Source organism: Fukomys damarensis, unplaced genomic scaffold, assembly GCF_012274545.1.
Source record: "Fukomys damarensis isolate Sample0158 unplaced genomic scaffold, DMR_v1.0_HiC HiC_scaffold_36, whole genome shotgun sequence".
Taxonomy (NCBI): domain Eukaryota; kingdom Metazoa; phylum Chordata; class Mammalia; order Rodentia; family Bathyergidae; genus Fukomys; species Fukomys damarensis.
In genome coordinates this window covers 41,530,770-41,557,009 of record NW_022900948.1, presented here as the reverse complement: position 1 = coordinate 41,557,009, position 26,240 = coordinate 41,530,770, and the positions used below count along the sequence as shown (strand labels likewise).

At 48.5% G+C, this 26,240-nt stretch overlaps 1 protein-coding gene across 1 annotated transcript in view; it reads right to left on the bottom strand.

The window, feature by feature from the left end:
- Positions 1 to 26,240, bottom strand: part of Mvb12b (multivesicular body subunit 12B) — a 164,421-nt gene that overhangs the window by 59,674 nt on the left and 78,507 nt on the right. The window contains exon 6 of the mRNA XM_010613550.2: positions 14,131 to 14,225. Within this exon, the coding sequence (XP_010611852.1) occupies positions 14,131 to 14,225 (95 nt within the window). The remainder of the gene's footprint in view (positions 1 to 14,130; positions 14,226 to 26,240) is intronic.

Sequence of the window (26,240 nt, the reverse complement as noted above, 5' to 3'; positions counted from 1 at the left end):
AAGAACTGCTGTGCCGAAGAGTTCATAACATGTAGGCTCTTTCCCCCAAGCCAATTAAAAGCTGAGTCTTTCCAAAAGGTAACTGTGCAGAATTTACTCTGCAGTGGGTGTTTCAAAGGGCACAGTGGCCAGCGTCCCGATCGTGAAAGGGCAAGCCAGAAAGGACACCAAACGCCAGACCAGACAGCCTTCTGCAAAACAACCAGGATCTATGCTCAAAGATGAAGATAAAAGCAATTCTTGTGCAGTGATCCAAAAAATAGCATCTCTTTTCCCCCCAAAATTACCTGTTTTAATAAAGTAGACACTGTGCCAACTGAACCATTTAATTATCTGCAAAAATGATGAATCAAAACAATAGTTTGCAAAAATAAATGACTAACCTCTGATTAAAATGTCTGTCCTCATTAAATCCAAATAAAAGATACGATATCTAAAAAAAAAACAAAAAAACGTAGCCTGAAGAAATGAGCAATCTCTCAGCAGCGACAACCTTCCATTTTACAGCGGCGGTGACTTCTTATAAGACCGGACAGCTAAGAAAGTTGTTTAATCTGCTCTTTCAAACCCAAGAAAAGATGCGTGGAAGGACATCTGTCCATAGTGCATGGTGTGCCCTTGTGGTATCAGAGCCTGGGGCTGCTACCTGGCAGAGAGCACCAGCTTGGGGCAGGGCCTGTGCTGTGCTATACTGTGCTAGGGCGAGGAAAGGGAGTTCCTATTATTACCGTTGTTACTATTATTTTTGCCAAAGGACCTAGGGTAGGGAGTGGTTGGGCAGGAAGGATTCACAAATCTAAGAGAACATGGCAAAGGACAAAGAAGAAAAAGCATTTGGAGGGTAGAGCACAGACACAATCCTTTCTCAAACCAGACATGATCTGAGAAAAAGGGAAAGGCAAAATTCAAGGTTGATTTAAACCTTGAGAGGCTCTCTTTAAAACTGTTTTACCAGGTAGCAAACTAACATCTCAAGTAATTCCTGACTTCTGAGCTAGGCGAGGAGGCCTGCCTTACGTTGCTCAAGAGGGTCCCCAGCCCATGCCAGGTCCCTCCAGGTGAGTTCCCTGCTGGCGGTTGCTGAGCAGAGGGAGGTCGTGGTGCAGGTAACAAGGCCAGTGCTTCCTGCAGATACCGGAAGCCCAGTGCTGTGATGACAGTAGGACAGCTGCGGTGGCTACAGTTTCTGAAGGGCCCGTTCGGTGCTAGCTACTTCATATACGTCGTATCTGATCTCAGAAGTCAGAAGGAAAAAATGCCATTCAGAATTACAAAAGAGAAAATGGACTAAATGTTACATAAACTGTCTTAAGTCGTGCCCCTGGATACAAAAGGGCAGACAGGTTCCAAGACCAATTCCTCTCCAGAATCAACTGAACTGTAAATACTGAGAGCCTGCTGCATACCAGGCCCCAGGTGGGGCACTGGACACACACCCCAAGAAGAATCCGCACTCTGGCTGAGAAGCCAAGACGAAGAAGATGTGACAACACTAAGAAAGGACTCCTTGCTTAGAACTGGGAGCCTAAGCACATGGGCCAATTTTTACAAGAACATTAAGTAGCCCAGAGGCTTACTGGCCCAAGAAACTGCCCATCCTGGGCCACAGAAGGCACAACAGCTTTTGGCAGAATAAGTGTGCAGGGGTGTCGTGTAATTCATGCACCAAAGGACCTTCAAACAGGAGTGAAACGGGCGTTTTGCTGGCGCAGGGCATATTTCAGGTAAACACACAAAGCGAGGGGACATAAAGACGGGTGTGTTTATTGCCTCTGGGTGGCAAGCGATTAAGGACTCCTAAGTGTGTCACCAGAAGCAATACTTAGGGCCAACGAGGCAAGCTTTACTCTCTCACTCAAAATAATGGATGTTGCCTCGCCAGTGGATCATGAGATCGCTCATGCTGTAAAACAAGTCAGGCATGAGCGGCTGCTCTCTAACAAAGGATCTCACCTTGGATGGGGGTTCTGTATCATTCACTGTCTTAGAGACAACTGTAAGACGAATCTGAGGAGTGAGGAGCCTCTTTCTCTGGCTACGTGAGAAATAATTCCATCTGAATTTCAGGCTGGAGAACTGAAGTGTGCCCGTGTGAGTGTGTGTGTGTGCATGTGTGTGTGTGCGTGTGTGTGTGTGTGTTTACTATAAACGGGGTGAGGATCATCACTGACCACTAATAAAAAGGGAGAGAAAAGTTTCAGTATTCAGGACACAACACCAAATGAATGGCAGGGATAGCCTCAGGTAATCTGTCCACACGGGAAAGGTGGATGCACGGTTCTGAAATGTATCAGAATCTCCTCTGTCCTGTCAGCTATTAAGCCCTTTTGTTGTGACACAGTTGGGAGGGCACTTGGGAGTGTGTGACAGCCAGGCTAACTTGGTCTCCTCACCAAAGCTCCTGCAGTTATCCCCAAGTTCTGCCAACGCCCACTCTTCACCTACAGGAAGTAAGCCACGCACACCTGGAATCAGACTCCCCGCTGCTACCACAGAAACTCAGTGAGGTACCAGCAGCCTGAGAGGAGAGCGTGGGGCCTTTCTGGAGAGCTGGTGGGGTACACCGAGGAGTCCGTGAGCTAGGTTTCAGCTGAGGCTACCTCTTAGGAGGCCTGATCTAAAAAATGAAGTTTCAAAACAGGGGAGGTGTAGGTTGCACTAAAGTAACTGTCAGTTCAAGTGGGACCCCTGCCCATGGGCCGGCAGGCTACAGGAACTCAGAGTGCCACAGAGTTAGGGGATGGGAGAGAAGCACTGAGGGTCAGTCCCAGTAAGTGATATGATAGGCTCAGGCCATTCGCCATCATTACAGGGCTCAGGCAAGGGGCAAGGGGATATCTGGTGTTCAGGAATCCCTAGGCAAAGGTCTACCACAGCAGGGCCAGCCTGGCCACACCTACGGTGGTGTCTCTGGGGTCCGCAGTCTACCCTTTTTCCTGGTTAGGAAGGAACTGAAAAGGCACTGGGGGGGAGGGGCTGTGGAAGAGTCGTAGTTATGTGCCCACTGCATTTTCTCTGTCCTGCACCTGGCTCTAACCCTTAGCACAAACCACCGTCCCTCCCAACTCTACAGACGAGCAGCCGAGGGCTCCTTGGCTCAGGTCATGTTAGATAAGGAATCCTGTGCTCTCCGCTGCACTGTTCTGCCTGCAGAGTGGACAGGATCTACACCGGCCATTCGTGATTCCTTTGGGACTTGGGGACCGCCATCAGCCAAGTGTCCAAGGCCTCACTCCGAGGAGGTCCCAGAGACAATGGTCCGGGGGCCATCTGAGATCTTAAACAATGCTGAGACCCAGAGGGCAAGCTGGTCCTTGCAGGCCTTGTTCCTGGAGCGTGTTATCGTTTTCAATTTCTAATTTGATAAGGACAAGGAAGTGTCCATGTGAACCTGGATTGAGAAGGTTCCTTGGCTCAGGGGTTCGGGGCTCAGGATCTGGAGTCAGAGACCTGGGTTTGAATCTCAGCCCCGTGGTGTAACTAAGCCAGCATCAACCTCGGCAATGATGTGTTGAAATTCAGTGATAAAACACACAGAAAGTGTGCATCGGAGTCTTGTATGTGGCAAGTACTGCAGGAAGGTTGGGTATTATAAAATAAATTAATTCAATTAGTTTAATCCATTTTAATAAAGCAAAAATAACTTCAGCTCCCTAAATGTGTTTAAGTGAAAGAAGTTGCCTTAATTATATCATTTTCCCCTCTCAGCTGATAGTTTATTATTGCGAGAGATAGAGTCAGAGATAGAAAAGGCTGATAGAAGCTACCCCGAGGCAGAGGTTATCTACAAACCTCCTTCCCTCCCGAGCCAAAGTCCGAGGAGGCGCTAAGAGGGGGCGAAGAGCTGGGTTAATGTGCTCCGTGGTCCCTAGCACTTCTCTGCCAGGTCCACGGTTTCGCCGCCTACCAGGAAGGAAACAGCCAGGGGCAATGGAGGCATGTTTCTGCTGAAGCTGGACAGATCTTCTCTGCCAGGTCCACGGTTTCGCCGCCTACCAGGAAGGAAACAGCCAGGGGCAATGGAGGCATGTTTCTGCTGAAAAGCTGGACAGAAAAGATACACACACACACACACACACACACACATGCACACACACGCACACACGCAGGAAGAAAGATGTCAAAGGGCTGCTCTCTAACGGCTCACAGGTTCAGGAACTTTACAGCCAAGACTAGGTTAGGACACCAGATCCGTGGAATCAGGGGGTGGCAGCTGCTACTGAAGGCCATGCCTGGGCTATCTCAGCTGTGAAATGCACCGGCTCCTTCCCCAAACCAGCAGCCCTGGAGGTGTGTGCGACCTTGTCCCCGAGACACCAGGTAAGCCTGAAGCACACGGGTGGCTTCTGACCGCTCTTAGCTGAACACTGTGGTGTTGAAATGACGGGTGCTGAGAGACAAGGGTGTTTAGATCGGGACAGGGTGAGCACTGCGCCTGACATTACTTGGCTTCTCAGTGGAGAACCAGGCCCCCGCCTGCTCACCCCTGAATCTACGAGGGGATGTGGTCTGTGAAACCAATGCCACCTACACTCGGCCACGCTTAAAGACCAAACAGAATGAACGTACAGTGGGAGGGTGGCCCCCTTTTTAAGAGCACTGACGTATCTGTCAGCTAATAATATTTTTATTTTTCATGATGATGAAACTGGAAAAAGTCTGTTTTCCTTTCCCACGGAGTGCAGGAAGGGCGGGAGTGAAAGTCTGTAGCAGAAGTCGTCCCCTAGGTGCTCTCCTTTCAACACCAAAGGCGAGTTGGCAGCTTTTACAGAAGCCAAGCCGCTTCTCTCCTGCCTGCCTGTCCCCCAGCCATCATTCTGTCACCTCCCTGAGAAAGGGCCCGTCGGCTGCTCGCCACGGAAAACAGCCCACTTCTAAGTGATGGTGCGTGGCAGGTCTCTTGGCTTCCAGGGGTGCCACCCGAGCCGTGCCAGAGAACCTTTTATTGCCAGTTGCTGTGGATAGAGGGCAGAATTTTCCCTGTGTACTCAGAGGAGCGAACTTATATATCATAACTTCATAAGAACACAAGGCTAAGGAGACAAACACCATGCTGGGCCCAGGCCAGTGCGTCCTGCCGATTCTCAGCCAATCTTGGCTCCTACATAGGACCTGTCCCCGCAGAGTGGGTGAAGGTGGGGAAGTGCACTCCACGCTAATTCCTGGAGGTCGTAATGTGCTCACCTCCCCTGGATCCTTGCAACGATCCAAGGGATGGACCACCAGGTACTGTATACTCTTACAGGCACGAATAACTAGCACTGAGGGGTGTGCTCAAGGCAGCATAACGCAGGACTCCAGCGGGTATTGGTCACATATGTTGTGCAGTGCACAGCCTGGGCAGCTATTCACAGCAGCTCTGTGCAATGGTCTGTGTGGGTTATAGCCAAGATTCTGGGCCTGTGCTTCTGACCCCAAACACCCCTTGGTCACAGGCTTTCTGCATGCTCTCAGGAACACAGGGTCTGCACATGGCAGCTCTCAATGTCTAGGGATGAATAGAAGAACAAACAAATTTGCTCTTGCCTTGCATTCTCACCAACTAGAAAGGACAGCCCCTAAGCACTGTCTCCACCTGTTCAAGGTGCTCACAGGTGAAATCTCCCCAGCACAGAGAAGCACAGCATGAACCAGAAAGACAGCACCAGCTGGAAAGAAATCAGAAAGGCCTCACGGAAGAGCAGCTTGGGAGAAGCAGGAGGAAGCAGGCATTCGAGACAAAGCAAGGAGAACACAGGGAGCAACTTGGACTGGTGCAGCATGGAGCAGAGGTCACAGGTGGCAGCTGACAACAGGCAGGTGAGGCCTGGATGGATGTAGTTGGCAGGGGACCAGGGTGTGGGGGACAGAAAGGTTTGATCTGAGGAGTAGTCAAGCCCAAGCTGTGCCTTGGAAAGAGTCTGCCACTTGGGCAACCCGACTGTGGCTAGAAAAGCCCAGCCCAGGAGGAAAGCCTAGAAGTGCTTGGCACAGAACCTGATCCCTGGCAGGCCCAGCCCCACCACCGAAAGCCCTGTCTGAGAGTGGGAACACAGGGCAAGAGGCCACCCTAATGCTGGCTCCCAAGGACTTGCTGGGGGACTGGCTGTGGCTGTGGGCTTGATCCAGAGTCAGGGGGCTCACAGCCTGGCGTAGGGTCTTCCTACCTGTCTCTGTGAAATCTGGGTGTAGGCGCTCGCAGCGGCAAGCCGAGGCGAGAGCTCCCGAGTGCCCGGCATGTCTGCCCGTGCACGCTGTTCATTAACTTCGGTGACACAGCCACCACAGTGGATGTATAAAAGCACATCCAATTAGCCGGGCCTACATGAATATTTGCACTCTTAAATCTTTTGCATTTCGTAAGGGTTAAAGCTTATTATTAGCATATAATTTACAGTCCTTTCTCCCAGGAAAGGAATAATGCACAGTAAATGCCACATTCATTTTAATAATACATGTTACAGTCTGTGCCCAACATCTGCACAAAGGTAAAGGAGACAGATTTTTTTGACATGTCCCACTCTGCCATCTAAACACAGGCTTTTTGTTTCTTAAGTGACGGAAGGTTTAATCAAGAAAGCAGGCAATTCATCAATCGAAACAAGGCAGCGTGCGTGCGCCTGACAGCACACACATGGTTGTGTACAAAGCAAACCTGGCCACCTGTCAACCGCACCTTTTACATCAGGATATACAAATACGCTGTGCGATCAATTCCCCGTCCGCTCCCATTCATTTCTTCTTTTGCTTATTATATTTTTCTTTATACTTGATTTTGTTGTCAGTCAGGGCCAGAGGAGATGGATAGACAAGGGAAGCAACGGCTGTTACAGGTGATGATAAAAATTTATATGGCTTTACAATGACTTATTTCCTCCTTGATTTGAGCACCATCATTAGAAACATTTTTCACCGCATTCAGGAATTTCCCCCATATGCTCCTATTTGTGGCTGTGCCAAGCGGAGGCTGCTTGCTGGGACCCTTGCCACCTTCCAGGCCCTCACCCTCCACCTCTCCCAGCTGACCAAGATGGTTCTGAAAAGCAGCAGAGGCCGGAAACACAGCAGCCAGCAGAGCAGAACAGGCCCTCCAGAGACAAAGGCACAGGGCACTGCACGGGCAGACAGAACCACCCCAATGGGTGCCCTGACACACACACCTGACCCCGAGTCCAGGAGGGGCGGAGAGCCTGGCATGCACGCCTGCACGCACACCTGCACGCATGCACACACGCACACACACCCGCACGCACACAGGGCGAGCTCTGCAGTGCAGGCCCCTCAGCTCTCACTCCGAGCAGCCTCGACACCAGGAGCCCACTTCACAGATGCGCTACTGGGCGCGTCCCTTAGCCCTCCTTTCCAACCCTGCAGGGCTTCACATCCACTGAGGTATTAAGTTCATTTCTGCCCCCTTTCCCCAGCCAAGGGACAGAAGTGACTTGCACACTACAAATGAAGAGAAAATATATTTGGGGTTGTTTGGTATGCGCTGGGCGAGTCTTTCAATGATCGCACTGTAAGATACACAGATTTTTTTCTTCATAAGATGAAGAGCTGGTGGCAGGAATTTTATCCGATTGGATGAAATATATAAATCATGAATTTCATAATACTGATAATTAAATGTCCATCTTCCAATTCAAATGAGGACTAGATTAAAACTGCATGGAGGAGGCTGATACTCAGAAATCATTAATTATTTTTAATTGCTTGGCGCCTTCCTAGTCCGACGTCAGAGTTACCATGGCTCCATCGTGACTCCGGTCTTTCAGATAAGGTCCTCCTCCTGTCCGTACTGAGAGGGTGGGCTTGACCTGCCCATACCTGCATCCTTCCTGGTATCAGGCATCTAGAAAGGGGGCTGTGTCTAACTAAGAGGGGACAGCGGAGAGGCAACAAGCTGGCTTTTCTAGAAATCAAAGAGAAAAGCGAAAAAAAAAAAAACTGAGGGGGAAAAAAAAGGCTAAAGTCAGGGTGGCCAAACCAGGGTGGCAAAGCATACAGCGGATGTTAATTTAAACAATTCAGGACGGTAAAAGATATACTGCCATTAATGTCCTCAACATAGGCCCCTCACTTCGCACACACCGTGCTTTCTGAAGCGGTTCTGTACGTCTTCTTCTCTGTCATCAGCTGTGCCGTCACAGTTGCTTTGAGGTCCTGAGCCATCCCAAATGCTCACCTTCCACGGTCATTTTGACTCTGGGAGCAGCCAGAAGTCATCTGGTGCTGGACCCAGTGAATCAGGTGGGTGAGGGCGCACTGTCAGGTTTCTATGAGCTGCCTTTCCACTGGATGGCACTGGGCAGCAGCATCAGCCATGTTTTTGACCCCTCCTTACAAAGCCATGAAAGAGGACTGCCAGAATTGCTTCAGAGAGTGGCAAGAAGAAGTGTGTTTCAGGAGAGGGGTGGTAGATTGGGGATCAATAATAACAGTGTGTCTTTTATTGAAGTAATTTTAAAAAATGAAATATTCACTGTGTATTTTGATCACACTGCACACAGCCCAGCGGGCCAGGGCAGATCCTGGCTGTGGTGGTGGCTTTTGTCCTGGTACAGCTGTGCATGCCCTCACTGTTTTCAGTGGTCACCCTGATGCTGGCGGACAAGTGGAGCTGCCAGTGCCCTACCCAGGTACTGAGGGAAATCACTCGGGCCCCATGGCTCGTGGCACTGGCAGCTCCAGAGCACTACTGTACCGGGGCAGCTCCTGAACGCCTGCTGTTCCTTACATGCCAGCTGTAACATGCATGTGCTCCATTCCATGTCAATTTTTTTTTTCCAAAAGAAAGGACAGTTTTCTTTGGTACAAATATTCTCTGCACTTGGAGACAGAGATCATTTTATAACAACAGCAATGCTGAGCGTGGTTGTACACCTGTGATCGCAGTGCTCAGGAAGCTTGGGCAGGAGGATCACCACAAATTCGAGGCCAGCCTGGGCTACACAGTGAGTTCGAGGTCAGCCTGGACTACAGTAAGACGCTGTCTCAAAAACAAACAAAAAATAGGGCCGGGGATTTAGCTCAGGGGTTCTGCCGCCTGCCTCCCAAGCACAAGGACCGAGTTCAATCCCCGGTACAAAAAAAAACAAAAAAACAAAAAAAACATAACAGCAATAACAAAAGAGGAGCAAGAATGGCCTCTCCTACCGTTCATTAAGCAAAACCTGCCTTAGGGCTGAAACATACGCTGGCTAGAAAAGGTAACCCTGCCTTCCTCCCTGCAGAGTAGTCTTCCTGAAACCTTCAAGCACCAGTGCTGTCAGATGGGGCATGAGCCTGATGTCCTTCCTGATGTCCCTGAGGTCTCCAGGCCCCCACTGAGCAGATGACTCAACTTTCCAACATTTTAGGGTCATTTTAACCATGAGTGGACACTACCCCAGGGGGCACACAGACTGGGTTTTTCTTTGTTTGTTGGTAGTTTGAGTCAGGGTCTCACTATGTAGTTCAGGCTGGCCTCAAACTCAAGGCAATCCTCCTGCCTCAATCTCTCGAGTGCCGGAGCAGACTGTTCTTATCAAATTCACAGTCGGCATCACTGGAACATTATGTTGTCCACAGCATTTGATGGACTATTCTTATTTTTTCCCAGGTTGTAAATATTTATAGCTCTCTTACCCACATAGTTGTACAGTGTTGGCTGATATATTAATGAGTTTTAACATGCATCTGTTGTTATGGAACTTGGACAAGGACGGAAGTGAAGAAATAGAGCATATATTTTGACAGCAGAGACTTTTCACTCCCTCCATCGTGCTTTCCAAGGAAATGCATACATGGGGTCCCATCGATACAGTGCCCTCTTCCCGAGGAGGGATTCTTCCCCAGGATCAGTGAGAGGAACAGTTAATTTCTTCCCAAGCAATTAGCTTGTTTTCATCTCCATCCAGAGACGTCCTCCTGATGCAGAACCAATCCAGACACCTGCATACTGCCACACTCCATTTTTCTATCCCGTTTTTACTCATTTTCTTGCTTCTAGTTTACTTTGACATATATATATATATATATATATACACACACACACACACACACACACACACACGTCTATTGGGGCTACCTTGAATAGTCTGAGACAGGTGAAACAGAAGCTAAATGAGTGGTCAGTCATGTAAGCAAGAATTCTAAGATAGAGAAAAACAATACCCATCTGGGACTAAAATAAAAGACATTTCGGGGAAAGCTAAGATATTTTTAAAAAGAAAACTACCATCCAGGAAGTGTCCTGAGGCGGACACTCAGGAGCAGTTTGGGTGTGATCTACAGAAATTGATGGGCTGAGGACAGCGCCCCAAGATCTCAGAGGAAAAGGACAGCGTGGGAAAGCACCAGCCAGGTGGCCAGGAGCTACCACAGCCAAAGTAAGGGCAGTGAGGAAAGATGCTTTGAGAAAGGTAAGGATGGAGCGAGGAAGAGCAGTACCCTGCGCTGGGGTTGGTGGTGGAGGCTGAGACAGAGTATTTCAGGCTCTGTGGGCCACAGTGTCTGCTGCTAACAGGACTCTGCTCTTTCAGTGTAGGAGCAGCCACAGTGTGCAGAAGAACAGGTGTGACTGGGATCTGATGAAACTTTCTTGTCATTTTCACATGGCGTTAGATTTTCTTTTTGATGATTTAAAAATACTGACACCCCCTTCTACTAGGTGAGGTGGGATCCGGTAGTGGGCTCCTCTAAGGAAGACCATTCAAACCCTAATGAGAAGAAGGACACAGTAAAGGGGGTTGGAGGGCAGGAGTGGCTGGGGCACAGCTGGGTTTGCAGGGCCAGCAGAACATAAGAGGAAGTTGCACTCGAGGATAACTGAGCAACCGTAGTGAACAGGGATTCAAGGGACTGAATGGCAGGAAATAAATTATATACTCAGAAAAGGACAATAAGAAAATGATCAGTCATGGTCTGGCAGTGATTTCCAGTAAAATTCAAAAGCATATAATGGGTCAGGCATGGGTGATCATTAGGGGCAGCGGGGTTTACCAAGAACACGCCACATTAACACCAGGTCTGTATTTTTCTTATTACAAAAGCAACACATGCTATTATAGAAAAATGAGAAACGGCAAGGAAGCCAAAGAGGAAAAGAGGATTGGGAAGTCCATGGGGAACCACTGCAAACACCTTGGTGTGGACCTTTTCAGACCTGAGATATATGTATCTATTTTAAATGAGATCACATTGAACATTCTTGTTTGTCAGCTATTTTTTTCGCACCTACCAATATTCATATGTATCTTTCCAACTAAATCATCATTTTTTTTGGATAGCTGAAAAGCCAAGGCCACTGGATGGATATTTCATAATTTAACCATTTGCCTTTCTTTTGGATGTTTAAGATATAACCACCTCCACCCGTTTTAAAGTATTATTTTGAAAAGGTAACAGTGCTCATCCAGTGGAAAAATCTTTTTGCACACCTGTAAGTATTTTCTAGAAGACACCCCTAGAAGAGGAAGTATAAGGATCAAAGCTTTCCCTAGTGGCCATGTGGATTAGAGTACAAGATGGCACGACAGCGGTGCAGCTTCTCAGTCAGGATTTTAACATTGAGCCAGGGAAAGTTCCTCATTCCGATTCCATGGGCAGGAAAGAATTATCTGTTGGACTTTGCAGAACAGCAGGAAGATGTGCCCAGTGGAATGCAGTGTACCCCAAATGGCACGGATTGGCTGGAGGTGGGTGCCCCAGACACTGGAAGCATTCAAGTGGCGAATTGGAATTGTAGGAAAGTCCGGTGCAAGGGAGATGCTGGGCTGAATGCTTTTCTGCCTTCCCTAACCCTTTCGTCCACATCTGAGGGCCCAGCACAGGGCTGCATATTGTGCCCACAGGCACCTCTAGCGCCTCTGAGCAGTGGCTCTCCCTTTGCAGGCATGGCGGGGGTGAACTGTCATCGTGCAATGCCCAGGAAAAGGGGTCTGCTGACAGGAGAACCGCTAAGAGCAAATAACCCTACACACGCACTGAATATGGGCAGCTTTTCACTAGTGACACTGTTTTGAAACCTATTTGAAGGGTCTGCAAACTAAGGGAGCAGGAATCAGATACCTTTAGCATTCGCACCAAAGGCTTAGTACAGGAAGTGTGCATCGAACAAGTGCCAGGGTTGGTTCAGAAGAAGACCATTCTGTTGATTCATTTCATTATCAGCAGAACTCCGGTGGCAATCAGGGAGTGGATGTGGGGCAGGGCTGGGTCCTCGGGCACACTTTGCCTTAACTTTTTTTGGAATAAACCAATGGAAACCCTGACTTCGCAGCAGCTCACTGAGATGTGCCGCTTGGTGCCAAGTACCGTTCGTGTGGGAGTGAGAGGGTGGTCTCTGCTCCTGCCTGGCCAGAACGGTGTGCGGGCAGGCTGCCAGAAGCGGGGTAGAGGGGTCGGCAGGCTTCCCAGCTGCACCCTTGTTGCCCAGTGCTGAGCTTGCAGGCCTTATGGAGCCAGTGGGTCCTGTGGGGTTATTCCTGGCAGCATCACCACTGAACAGTCTCGGACCCTGGATGAGCAATATGGTGTCTGCAGCCACTGAGGAAGCCTGGGCTGCCTGCCACCGGGCTGGAGCCTCAGTTACTTCTGGAAGATAAAACCCCACCGACTGCCACTTCCATAAATGTAACAGGAAGTTTCTGAATGACTTCCCCTGTGTCTTGACGCTGTTACCTTGGTATTGCTAAACAAACAGCCAAAACGAACCCAGACAACACCTCATCAAAGCCACGGAGTGAGGAAGAAGCACCGGTCCACAGGCAGACAGCCACATTCCTGCCAGACTAGAGATTTCTTTAGCTGGGGTCCCTTTGCTGCAGAAACGCCACAGCTGGGAAAGCCATCAGCGACGGCAGGGACAGTGGGTGTAGTCCGACACTGTGCAGGAAAGAGATCTGCAAGCTGCAGAGGAAAAGTCATCTGTTTGATGGAGCTGTCCTTGTGTGTATTCTGACCAGGGCTGCACGGCTGGATTTCAGGACCTGTTATGCGCCACACGGCCACTAAGCATCTGGGGAAATATTCAGCTTTTCTACGAAATCGGTCATCTTTCCACACTTGTTATGCTCCCTGTCGACTCCACTGAGATAGCCACAGCACAAAGGAAATTCTCCCTGGAGATGCTTTTCTTAGACAAACACATTTCCTCTCCCGTTGGCTCCTGGAGCAGAGCCAGGGATGGGGGCTTAAGAACATCCTTGTTCCTCCCCTTCCCAGCAGGGATGTTGCCCAGAAAAGGAACAACTGGCTTTTGCTTATACTTCCAAACCTATTAGGGAGTGATCATAACGAGAGAAACTAATACTGACAAGAATTATGCCATTGTTCTATTTCATCTATTTAGTAACCTGAAGTTGCAATTTTTAGAAAAAAAGATTACCTTTTAAATAACCGATTCATTATGGTACATGAATGAACGCCATGTTCCCGTGTTCAGGATGTCACTCACCATTAAGGGCGCGCGCTGGTAAGTGGCACTGATTTGCCACTTCCCCCTTATATACAAACGCCCCTGCCTGGCGGCCCAGGATAATCAGAGGCGAGTCTGTGTGTTTCCCCAGCTCTTAGCAAGTCACCTGCGCTGCCAAGCACCTAATGAATCTCAATTCTGTAATAAGGCCGGTAAGTTTTCCCTCCCTGGGTGAAGGTGAAAGGGAAACAAGGGCTGATGAAGTTCCTGCCAATGTAACACTATCAATTTCAGGGCCAAGTTCGGAAATCACACACTCGTACTCAGGGCGTGTGAGGGGAGACCGCAGTGCGCCCTCTGGCCACAGCTTGGCCATGAGGAATGAGAGGTGAGGACAGACTCAGATCCGGGAGGGCGAGCTGGCCCCGCTGAGCTTGGTGCTGCTCCGGTCCCCTGGGGAGACCTGCCCTGGGTCTGGCAGGTGAGCGATGTGGGGAGTATTCTCTGGAAACCTCCCTTCAAGCCTGTGAAACCCACACCTTGTTTTTCATCATTAGTTTTCAGACATGCTGAGTATTTGGCCTTTCCCTAAGTCCTGTGGGGACACAAAGGAAAGGGAAGGCCTGGTTCCTGCAGAGATGCGACCAGGCCCTTGCAGGGAGAAAGGGAGGCAAGACAGCCGGGTGACAGCACGGAGGAGGTGGCACCCAGCACAGAGCCAGCAGCTGGCCCACAGCAGGGGCCCCGCATACCTGATATGGCATACAAATTGGAGTGCTGGTACTCGTAGTCCGTCCGGGTGCTGTTCCTGCCTCGGAAGGTGGCAGGCAGTGTCAGAGAGATGTGCCTGGGAAAGAGACAGAGCAGAGAAAGGCGGTTACAGGGGTGAGGGCATCTCCCAGGCTCAAAAAACACCTGGCTCCATCAAAAGCCAAACTGCAGCATGGAGCAGAGAGCAGTGCTCCTGGCCAACTTCCACCTTCACTTTTCCACCAGCCTCAGGTCCTCCTAGGAATCCAGAAGCTAGCAGCCACCGTGTTCCCTACTGGAGAGGAATCCAAGGAGAGAAAAGGTCGCCCTGGCCTCCTAACATGTCCAAGTGTGGACCCAGAACCCACCCGCTCAGCAACACGCAGTGATGGGACTGAACTCCAGGCTCCAAGCTCGAGCCTTGATTTGCTCCATCAGCCATCTCGTGGCTCCTGCACCGGAAGCACTTGGGAAATGGAGGCGCTGGGTAGTATTAGCAGGACAGCCAAGTCACTAACGACCTCTGTAAATCACGATGGCACAGACACGGCTGCGTCTGTGTGACCCCTCTGGGCAGAGCGTGCAATAGGTGCTCAGGAAAGCACCTTCGATGAGTCTCAGTGTTGTTTTTTATGATTTGGAAGTTGGCCATGAAAAACATGTTGTGGGCATACAGTATGAGTATTTAGTCCACCGTAAAGAATCCACTCAGTGTGGTCATCAGCTGCCTTTCATGAATGGGGAAAAATAGCTACCATAAGAGGAAAAATACTCAAAACCCAAACTCTGGAGGGGTGACTGGTGGGTACTTGGAAGCAGCCCAGGGGCTATGCTTTGGCCACCCCCTCGCCACTTCCAGAAGGGAAGAGACTGGAGGGGCAGTTATGACACAAGGAGAGCTTAAAGTAACATGGTACCATTTTTCACACGACAAATGTGTGACCTTCAAGGATGCCTGTGGGTCTAAGGACTCCAGGGAGGAAAGGGCTGAGGCAGGGCTGCGTCCACAGGGCCAGGATTGAGCAGAAGCCTCACAGGGACAAGGCGAGCACGAAGGGTTGCATCTGTGGGGCACAACTGTACCACGGAATGTGGGCTGCACTGAGCGGAGGCTCTGGTGATGCCAACCACGTGCCCAGGCTGCAGACAACGAGCGGACCCTGCACGTGGATAGACACTGCCCCCAGGCACTCGGGCAGAGAGGAAGGTGCACCGCCTGGGTGTCACTGATGCTGCCTACGAAGATGGCGGTGGCTCCCCAGGAGCTCTCAGGCTGTGGGACAAGTTGCTCTGCTATGAGACAGGTGCTGGGAGAAAAGGGAAACCTGGGTGCCAGTGAGCACGGAAGGAAGGGACAGCATGTTCCGTGGGGGGGAAAGGGATTCCTGACACCTCAGATGAGGAAGGGGTGGCAGAAACCCACCAGGTAGTCAGGACACTCAAGGCTGAGATACGGATTGAGGGCCTCTGACTCGGTCACTTTTAAAAAGCCCCACCTCTGAACACAGGAGGCTTAGGGGACACTGTAGTCCTAAACCGTCCTGGCAGACACGCAGGCTCTAGAGGATCACTGACGACAACACAGACACGCGGGCTGGCCCTGGGAAGGCCGGTCCAGGGGCCTGTGAGGGAGCATCCAGATTTCCACACCTCGCAAGCTGCAAGGCAGCCCTAAAAATGGCTGGGCGGGACCCTGAGAGGGTCCAAACCGCTACAGGGGCTTTGAGCTGTAGATCAATGCCTCTGACCGCAAACAGAGCTGAGCAAACAGAGGAATGGATTATGGCCTGTGGTTCTGGCCGAGCAGAACGGAATGATGACGGGCAACCCTGCAGGGAGCGAGGCCAGGCAGCAGTCCCCGGGGTACGGGGATGGCATGCAGCCTCCGTGGCTCCTTCCTTGTGGTGGCCGGGTGGGGGCAGCTGCTTGGTGCGCAGGACCTGGTGCAAAGCGAGAACACTGGGCATCTGCTCAGTTGCCGATGGATTCCAAGACGCCACTGGCAGAGTGAACCCCATGCAGGGCCCACGTGAGTGACAGCAGCTCACTTCTTGATGCTGGCCCATGGCGGGAACTGCCATGGTCCCCACCACACCAGTGGTGGCAAGAGGGCTGGGAAAAACTGCTCCAGAGCTGCCAGATTCTAAGATTTCTAAGTCTTAAAAGCCGTAAAAAAGGTGTCTCTCTCTGCTCTACCCATGGGCCCAAGGCCACCCATGTGCTGTGTGGCCTTCACAGAACTTGGGAAGATGAGGGGATGAGAGGCAGGAAACAGGGCCGGCCCAGCCACACGGTCAGACACACACAGACACAGATCGGCAGGAACGCAAGAGGACATGAAGGCATCCAGGCAGGGAGTCACACCAAGATCACTTCCAAGTGTGAGCTCCTGCTCCAAATTTCTTGCTCCTCCTGGCCTGGGGGTGAGCTTGGCTGACCACACCCTGCAACTTCTCTGCTTGGCCTGTTCCCTTCCTTCCTTCTCCCCTCTTTTAAATGCTGCTGTCTGCAGAGTCCTAGTGTGGCTCCCTGCTCACACCATGCACTTTCTCCAGGCAGCCCAGTTCACACCCGCTTTCATGATGGAGCCGGCCATACGTACCCCTCTTCCTCAGACTCTGCCTCTTGTTACTGCTGACTCGAAAGTTGTGGGAATCTCTGAAGAGGCCTCATTTTTCCATGTCTCTGCCTGACTCTCTATCAATATGCTATTCCCTCATCCTAAAATCGCTATGCTTCCTCATCTTCTTTCTAAACTCCTATTCGTCCTTCAAGACCCCAGCTCATCACTTACTCTTTGGTAATGGAATGGGTGCCCGTGTGTCCCTTCTCATGACCGTAACCTGCTCAACATCTGGGCCAAATCTCAGTAATCTTATTCTCTATTTCCTACGACAGTTTCTGCCATAGACAATGACTGAATGAATGTTGACCAAATCAAGTGTTGAATTTCACGCACTAAAATCCCAGGGTCTTTTTGTAGCACAAGCGGCTGCAAGGCCTCTCTGTGTTGTATCTGCCCAAGTGGACTCAAGGATTTCTGTGTTATATAAGTCTCAGCTATGGAGGGAAACAGATGTGGTGGACGAAGAAATCAATGGCAATCAGTGGGGGCAACCAGAGATTCACAAGGGGGCAAAAAAAAAAAAAGAAAGAAAAGAGCCTCTGTCTGTATACATGGACAACACGTGGCTCACAGGGCCATGCGAAGCTGAGAGACAATTCAAGCAGCAGGCCTGACGATCCCCTGCACAGAGCAGCTGCCCAATAGGAACGGCTGAATGGAAATCGATCACCAAAGCCCCAGCTCCAGGACAGGACAGGCTCCAGAGCAGGGGGGCCTGGCAGCGGAGAACCCCGAGACAGTTTCAGAGGAGAACGTTTCCTCCCCACTCTGCAAATAGCTTTTTCCTCTCGTCCTCTCCCCGGACAGAGGAGGCGAGGATGTGGGGACACCCAGGGAGGCACTGGTGTTGGGTCAGCCCGGAAGGGACGGCAGAGGACAGCAGGGCTCTGGGATCGGCTGGGTTCAGGGCGCCAGGACATCCTCATGTCCCGTGGGCCCACCTGGCAGGGACTGGGCTGGCTTCTACGCACACATCGCCTGCCTCAATCCTCTCGACAGTCTTTCTAGGTAGGAACAAAGATGCTCACCTAGCACAGCAAGAAACCGAGTCTCTCAGAGGCAATGCTGACAAGAAAGCTGGGAATTCAAGGAAAGGCCGCTCCACATCCTCGGGCGGTTATTGTCATTATTATGACTGCAAAGTTACCCGTGTTGCCCTGCCCCTCGGGTATGGAGAGGGAGGTCACCGCCACCGGGGCTGCAGGGCCCATCCTGAAGACCACTTGGAGCTGACAATGTCAGGGAATCAGAGCAACTGCAGTGGTTCAAACTCCGGCACAACACCTCGGAGTGGATGGCCTTTGGCAGGGCTGTGTCACCTCCTGGTGCGCCCCTAGCCACACTGCAGGCAGAGCAGGAAGCGCAGAACCGGGCGTGTGTGATCAGGACTGCACTAGCTCAACTGCTGTCTGGACTCTTCCCATTCCCACCAACCAGCATCATTCTGGAGTCCAGCTTGTGAGGGTATGAGGGTAGGGTTGTTATAACACCCCCTGGGGACTTCCTTCTGCGTTTGAACAAGATCAAACTATCCCAGGTGGGGATTTAGCTCAGTGGTTCTGCCACCTGCCTCGCAAGCACAAGGTCCTGAGTTCAAGGCCTGGTTTAAAAGAAAAGAAATCAAACTATCCCATGGACTGGGCAATTTGCCAGTTCATCCTCTCCCTCCTCCCTCTCTTCTGAAGGCATCTTGTCCAAACTCCTTGCCCTCACATCTGCCAACCTCAGCTGAGGCTTTTTGTCCCTTTATTCCCTTGGCTCTCATTCCTGCCTCAGGGCCTTTGCACTTACTGTTCCCTTTGCCTGAAACACTCTCTGCTAGCCCTCCAGAAGTTTGCTCCTCTTTTGGGTCCCTTAGAGACACTTTCTCTGATGCCCCCTTGCAGGAGATACCCCACCTCCAGCCACTCTCTCGTGACACCCACCTTGCCCTATGCGCAGCCCTTTCCTCTCTACATGGCTGTCTGATTTGTTTCTGTGTCACCAGAACATGACCTCCCTATATCCCAGTGCATGGCAGAGCTGGTATTCACAAGCGTTGGGGACAATCCTGTAAGATTACCTATTGCTTGCTGAATGAAGGAGTGAATCTGGTTCTAACTATAACTAGAGATAATTTGGGGAATCTTCCAGGGAGCCTTCCTACTCGTCTCCTCCTCATCCCCAGGAATGGGCTGGTTAATGGTTTGGAAATTGCAACTATTTCTGAATCATGGACATTTTTACATAAATAGTAAGTACATTCTTTGTGGCATTGCTTATAAATCCCAAAAAACAAAATCAAAGGAGATAGTAAACAATAGGAGACTGGTTAAGGAATTATGGTATAACTGTACTGAAATATTTTATAGTTTCTTAAAATATTTTAGGAGATTACTTAATGCCCTGGGCACACACCCACGGCATCTAGTGAGAAAGATATAAAATGGACTTGTGATCCATCACCGTGTGCTCTGGCTGAATCGTCCCGTGAGGCCAGAGGGGCCCTCGGTCCTAGCGCCAGGCTGGAGGAGAGACAGAGAGAACAGAGTCACCAGAGTGGATGCCTGGCGTTCGGCTCCTCTGCAGCACCTGAGCCAGGGGCATCAGGAGAGCGAGCAGGGGCTGGACAGACTGGAACCAGAGAGCCAAGGAAGTGGTGGTGGCTGGGTGGACACCAGCTTCAGTGGAGTTACCTCTGGGGGCCCTAAAGAAGACCACATCACAGCGGACCAAGAGAAGTCCACCCACAGGCCCAGGACACTGTCTCCACATAGGATGTCTCCTAGAGAGGAAAGCTGCTAGCTCCTTCCCCAGGAGGTCCTGGGGACCATCAGAAGCTGACTACATCTGGTGCTTGACTCAAGTGATGGCTTCTTTCTCCGAAGTCTGTCTGCAAACGGGAGGACTAGAACTGGAACAGCCCCGGAAATCCTCCCCAAGTCTTGCCCACACACTGCCCAGATGGGACACACGGCTGCTTCTGGTGGCCTCCACATCTGTCGTAGGAGGGCCTGGCTGTTCTGTAACAGACAGACCAGCAGCACACACTCTCGCTGACAACGGCTACCGCTAAATAGATGCTGAGGGAAATTTCATTTTTCTCTAGTCAGTCTGAGGCACCTTATTCAATTAACATGGCCACGAAGCCGCAGACAGTGCCATATAAAAGCCCTTCAGTTCTAGAATACATTTTATTATGTGACAATAGTTGCCAGCACGATTTATTTCCTTTGATGGGATTCTGCTTTTTCCTTGTTAATTTAAATCTGTATTTCCTAGTGCTGATTCCAGGTCTGTGTGAATTTTTAAAATGTTACCATTAATCTTGTGAACCCGGTGGCCACATATAATGAAGATGGCTCTGCTGGGGAGGCACAGGGCCTGCTGTCCTCTCAAACTGTCAAAGGGCAGTGTCGAGGGGATGGTGGCTAGGAGGGCAGAGGCTGGCTTATACTCAGGGACAGATGTCATTTTTATCTCCCATCCCCTGTGAGCTTGCTTGCTTTCACACTCACTCTCTGTCTGTCTGTCTGTCTCTGTCTCTCTCATGAAACGAACTCTGTCATGAAATCACCGCAGCCATTTTATCTTCCTAGGTCTGAGTAGTGCATTAAAACCTGCTGAGGCAGCAACTCTCACTGTGTAGTTCAGGGACCGCTGAGGTCTCCTCAGACTTTCAGAAGGTCCACAAAGTCACAGTGATTTTCATAACAACAGATATCACTTGTTTTTTTTCTTAAGCAAGACACCAAAAAGTACAAACTATACAAAAAATGTCAACAAATGCAGACTTCCTCAACATTTAAAAGTCTTGCTCTTCAAAAGATGCTAATAAAATGGAGAACACAGAAGAAATGGACAGATTTCTAGATACATATGAATTACCAAAGTTGAATGAAGAAGATATGACAATTCTAAACACCCAATTCCAATCAGTGAAATTGAAAATGTAAATAAAAATTTACCAACAAAGAAAAGTCCAGGCCTTGATGGCTTCACTGCTAAATTTTTCAAGGCATTTAGAGAAGAACTATTGCCACTACTCTTTTAACTTTTCAATGCAATTGAAACAGAAGCAATACTTCCAAATTCATTCCTAGAAGCGTTACTTTGATTCTAAAGCCAGGGAAAGACCCAACCAAAAAAGAGAACTACAGGTCAATCTCCCTAATGAACATAGATGCAAAAATCCCCAATAAGATACTGGCAAACAGAATACAGAGGGTCATCATGAAGATTATATACCCCTGACCAAGTCGGATTTATCCTAGGGATACAAGGATGGTTCAAGGTATGTAAATCAATAAATGAAATACATTACATTAACAGAGTCAAGGAAAAAAACCATATGATCATCTCAACAGATGCAGAAAAAGCATTCAACAAAATTCAACAACCATTCAGGATAAAAACCCTGCAGATTCAAGGACAAAAACCATATGATCATCTCAACAGATGCAGAAAAAGCATTCAACAAAATTCAACAACGATTCAGGATAAAAACCCTGCAGAAATTAGAATAGATGGTCTTTAGCTCAACTTGATAAAGGCTATCTATGAAAAGCCAACAGCCAACATTATACTCAATGGGTAAAAAATGAAAACCTCCACTGTCCAATATCATCACTCTTGTTCCACATAGTTTTGGAAACATTAGCCATAGCAATCAGATGAAAAAGAAAAGCAATAAAGATAGGAGAGGAAGAAATTAAACTCATTATTTGCTGATGATATGATACTCTACATAAAACACCCAAAAAACTCCACCAAAAGGCTTCTAGACTTAATTGACAGATTCAGTAAAGTAGCTGGATACAAGGTAAATACTCAAAAATCAATAGCCTTCTTGCACACAAACAACAGACTCACTGAGAGTGAAATTGGGAAACAATCCCTTTCACAATAGCATCCAAAAAGAAAGAGAGAGAAATATCTAGGAACCAATTTAACAAAGGAAACAAAAGACCTCTACATTGAGAACTATAAAACTCTGAAAAAAGAGATTGAAGAGGATATAAGAAAATGGAAAGCATCCCTTGTTCCTGGGTAGGAAAAATCAATATAGTGAAAATGGCCATACTTCCAAAACTGCTATACAGATTCAATGCAATCCCTATTGAAATCCCAACAGTATATTTCATAGAACTATAGAAAACAATCCAAATATTCATTTCAAATCAGAAGAGACTCAGAATGGCAAAAGTAATTCTAGGTAGCAGAGACATGGCAGCGGGTATCATAATCCCTGACTTGAAACTACAACAAAGCCACTGTGATAAAAACAGCATGGTACTGGCAAAGAAACAGACCTGAGGATCAGTAGAACAGATTAGAAGATGCAGAAACAACTACTGACATACTCAGCTACCTCATCTTTGACAAAGGAGCCAAACACCCTCACTGGAGGAAAGATAGCCTCTATAATAAACGGTGTTGGGAAAACTGGATTTCAACTTGTCAAAGATTAAAACTAGACCTGTGTCTTTCACTATACACCAAACTAAAACCCAAGTATGTTAAAGATCTAAATATCAAAACAGAAACACTAAACTTGCTGGAAAATAAATTAGGTAGAACTCTTAAAGACGTAGGAAAAGACTTTATGGCGTAGGAAAAAAAAACTTTATGAACAAATCCTCAGCAGCATGGGAACATGCACAAAGAATTAACAATTGGGATCTCATCTTTTTAAAAGTTTCTGCACTGCCAGAGAAATCACAAGCAGAACTAAGAGATAACCCACAATGTGGGAAAAAATTTTTACCAGCTGTTCCTCAGTCAAAGGTCTACTATTTAGAATATATATGTGTGTGTGTGTGTGTGTGTGTGTGTATGCATATATATGTACACAATATACTGACCCAATTCAAAAATGGGCATCTGAAATGGACAGATATTTCTCAGACAATAAGTAAAAGCAGCAAATAAACATATGAAAAAATGTTCACCACTAGAGATGCAGATAAAAACAACACTCAGATTCCCTAGAATGGCTGCTACCAATAACAAATGTTGGCAGGGTTGTGGGGAGACAGAAACCCTTCTTCATTGTTGGTGGGAGTGCAGACTGGTGCAACCACTCTGGAAATGAGTATGGAGATACCTTAAATAACTAGGATTAAAAGTCCCATTTGACCTGCTATTCCTTTGCTGGGTATCTTTCCAAAAGAATTAAACAAATCATACCACAGTGATATATGCTCACCTATGTTCATTGCAGCACAGTTTGTAATAGCTAAAATTTGGAAACAGCCTAATTGCCTATCAACTAAAGATTGGATAAAGAAGGTGTGTGTGTGTGTGTGTGTGTGTGTGTGTGTGTGTGTGTTTAATAAAATGGAGTACTGCTCAGCCATAAAGTACAAGAAACTAGAGATATTTATAGTTAAGTGGACACACATTGAGGCCATACTCTTAAGTGAAATTAATAAGTCACATATGTGTAAATACCGTATAGTTTCTCTGGTGTGAAAAACAAAGTGTAAATAAGGATCAAAATCTGTATTTGTTATTGGGTTAATAGGAAGAAAAGGTCTGAAAGAGTAAAGGAAGTAGGGAAAAGGTAAAAAGGAATAAGAAAAAATATGTGAAAAGGAAAAACATGGAAACTTTGGAAACTGGGAAGGGTGGAGGGGCTGAAGGAATGGTTGGGGAATGGGGAAAAATAAGAAACAGGATAAGTCACGTGAAGGTACAAGATCCCAAGGATGAATGTAACTGTATTGTATACCTAAAATGTACAAATACACTTCATAAAGATAAGAAGATGCTGTTAGCAAAATGAAAAGGCAAGCCACAGACCTGTAAGAAATATTTACAAATCCTATATCTGACTTACATCCAGGATATATACAGAACTCTGAAAACTTAACAAGACCATCCAACCCAAAGACGGCCAAAAAATCTGAACAGACACTTCCCTAAAGCAATTACCAATAGTAAATCTGTATGTGAAAAGACTTCCACATCATCAGTCATGAGGGAAGTGTACATTAAAGTCCCAACGAGGCACTACCACACACCTACCTCCTAGAATGGAGACGGCGAAGTAAGGATCACACCACCTGTTGGCAAGGATCTGGAACAACCAGAATTCTTATGCACCGTTGGTGAGAAGGCAAAATGGTATAACTACTTCAGAGAACAGATTTTGTTTCTTAAAAGTTAAACATGCCCTAACATAAAACTCAGCCGTCACACTTCTAGACTTTTTTTTTTTTTACTCAAGAGAAATAAGTGGTGGCAGATGTCTACACTAAGACTTGTACATAAGCACATTAGTCAGTTTTATTGGTAATCACCCAAAACTGAAAATGAGCCAGGTACCCAACAACAGGAGACTGTGACACACGACGGAAGATAGCACCTAATGGATATTACTCAGCCATCAAAAGGAACACACTAGATACAAAAGGGACAGGACAGATGTAAGACAAGTGTATCTCCAGACAATTGTGCTGCGTAAAACGAGGAGGAAAAGAATATATAGGGCACGACTCTATTTACAGAAAGTATGAACTAAGCCCTGCAACTAGGGGGCAGATCAGAGGGGATGCACTGTGTTATAAGAGGCACAAAGAGCCGGGCGTGGTGGTGCAGGCTGACAATGCCAGGACTAGAGGAGGGTGAGGTAGGAGGAGTGCATGTGTGAACTGAGCCGGGACAACCTGGCGAGACCCTGTCTCAAAATAAAGAGCTAGGGATGTAGCTCAGTGCATAAAACCCTGGGTTCAGTCCCCAGTACTTAAAAAAAAAAGGTACAGAGAGGGTGAATGCATTCGTGATCCTGATTTTGGTGATGTTTTCACAAGTGTATACACGTGGCAAAACTCATCTGCTTGTGTACTGCAGGTCTATGCAGTTTACTGTGTATCAATTATACACCAGCAGAGCTAAGAAAACTCCTGATTAAAGAGAGTGTGGGGGGACGCCAGGCAAATGGGGTCCACAGCATCCCGGCAGAGGCAGTGGAAGACCCTGAGCTGGGCAATTTCTCACACACGCTTTGGTGACTTGGGACTTTTCTCCTGTCCTTTAAATGACTGAGGACCAGGTGCTACTGAGGTCTGAGGAGGAAAAGCTGATGATTCAGAAATATTTTATGCCTTCAAGTTGTCATTTATGCATGAAGACGATGACAAAAGTTTATCGACATCCCTTTCTTTAAAAGAAATGCACGAAAATATGCTCCAAGGCAGTTGCTGTGACACATGCCAAAGGTCCTAGTTACTTGGCTTGGGAAGCTGAGACAGGATGACCACTTGTCCAGGAAATTGGGCAGGGCCAGCCCAGGCAACATAGCAAGACCCCTGCTCGAAACAAAATAAAACAACAAAACTGCTCCAGGTACTTCAAAATTCAGACTTAAAGGGAAGCAAATGGAACAGGAAGAAAATCATTTATTCTCCTCAGAAATAGGAGGAAACAACCTGAACCGTGGGAGATGCCTTATTTAAGATAGAGAACAACAGCACTAGTGTCATTTTCCCACCTTGAGGCTAGGCACTGGGGTCGCCCGTCTGACAGACACTCTGGAGGGGCTCGCCTGCTGCCTGGCACCACAGCCTGGGCTTGGACAAAATCTGCCAGAGCTTGGACTTCGATGCTGGGGGGCAAATGGCCAAATCCACACCCCGCACACAGTGCTCTACTCTAACCCTGACATGGTATCAGGCAGCCTCTGACTCAGAACACAATGCAGGCATGAAACGATGGCTCCGGAGCTGGTGGGGGCACCGTGGGGAGCCTGTGGCAGGTGCCGAGGGAGGACCTGGGGTGCAGGGCTGCGTGCAGAGTGTGGGCTCAGCTGCGGGAGAAGAGAGAGGAACTGCGGCCTTGGGCAGCGCGTATGTTCACGATGAACTGGGGACAGCTGTGGTGACCAGTGAGAGAACAGCCATGAAATCCAGACACTCACATAATACTAAACCACGACAGGATGAGTAGAGGACCCAGCCAGCCTTCCTCCACGGCCACAGCCAAATTGCAGAGACACGGCTGTGGGTAAAACACACACCAACAAGATGACACAGTACCCACAACCCCACAGGACACTACCGTGCGGGTACAGTGGCACAGCGTGAGCACTGCCTGGAGGATGTCCCAGCTCTCAGGGACGGGGAGGCTCCTGGCCGGGCCAAGCTCACAGTGTTGACAAGAAGCTGTGCTGTGGCTTCCTCATATATTTTTATTTTGTTGTTTTTTGAGACAGGGTCTCACTGTGTAGTTGAGACTGACCTGGAACTCACTATGTAGTCCAGGCTGGTCTTGAACTCACAGTGATTCTCCTGCCTCAGCCTCCCAAGTGCTGGGATTACAGGTGTGCGCCACCACACCCAGCGATTCCTCATATATTTTTAAATGTAAATGTTCTTCAATGAGAAATTGTTTCTCGTTTTAGCAGAAAGAAGAAGATGGTAAAATTAGGAGGCTGAGGCAGGAGGACTGCCAAACTTGAGCCCAGCTTGGGTAACTTAGTGAGATACTGTCTCAAAACAAACAAAC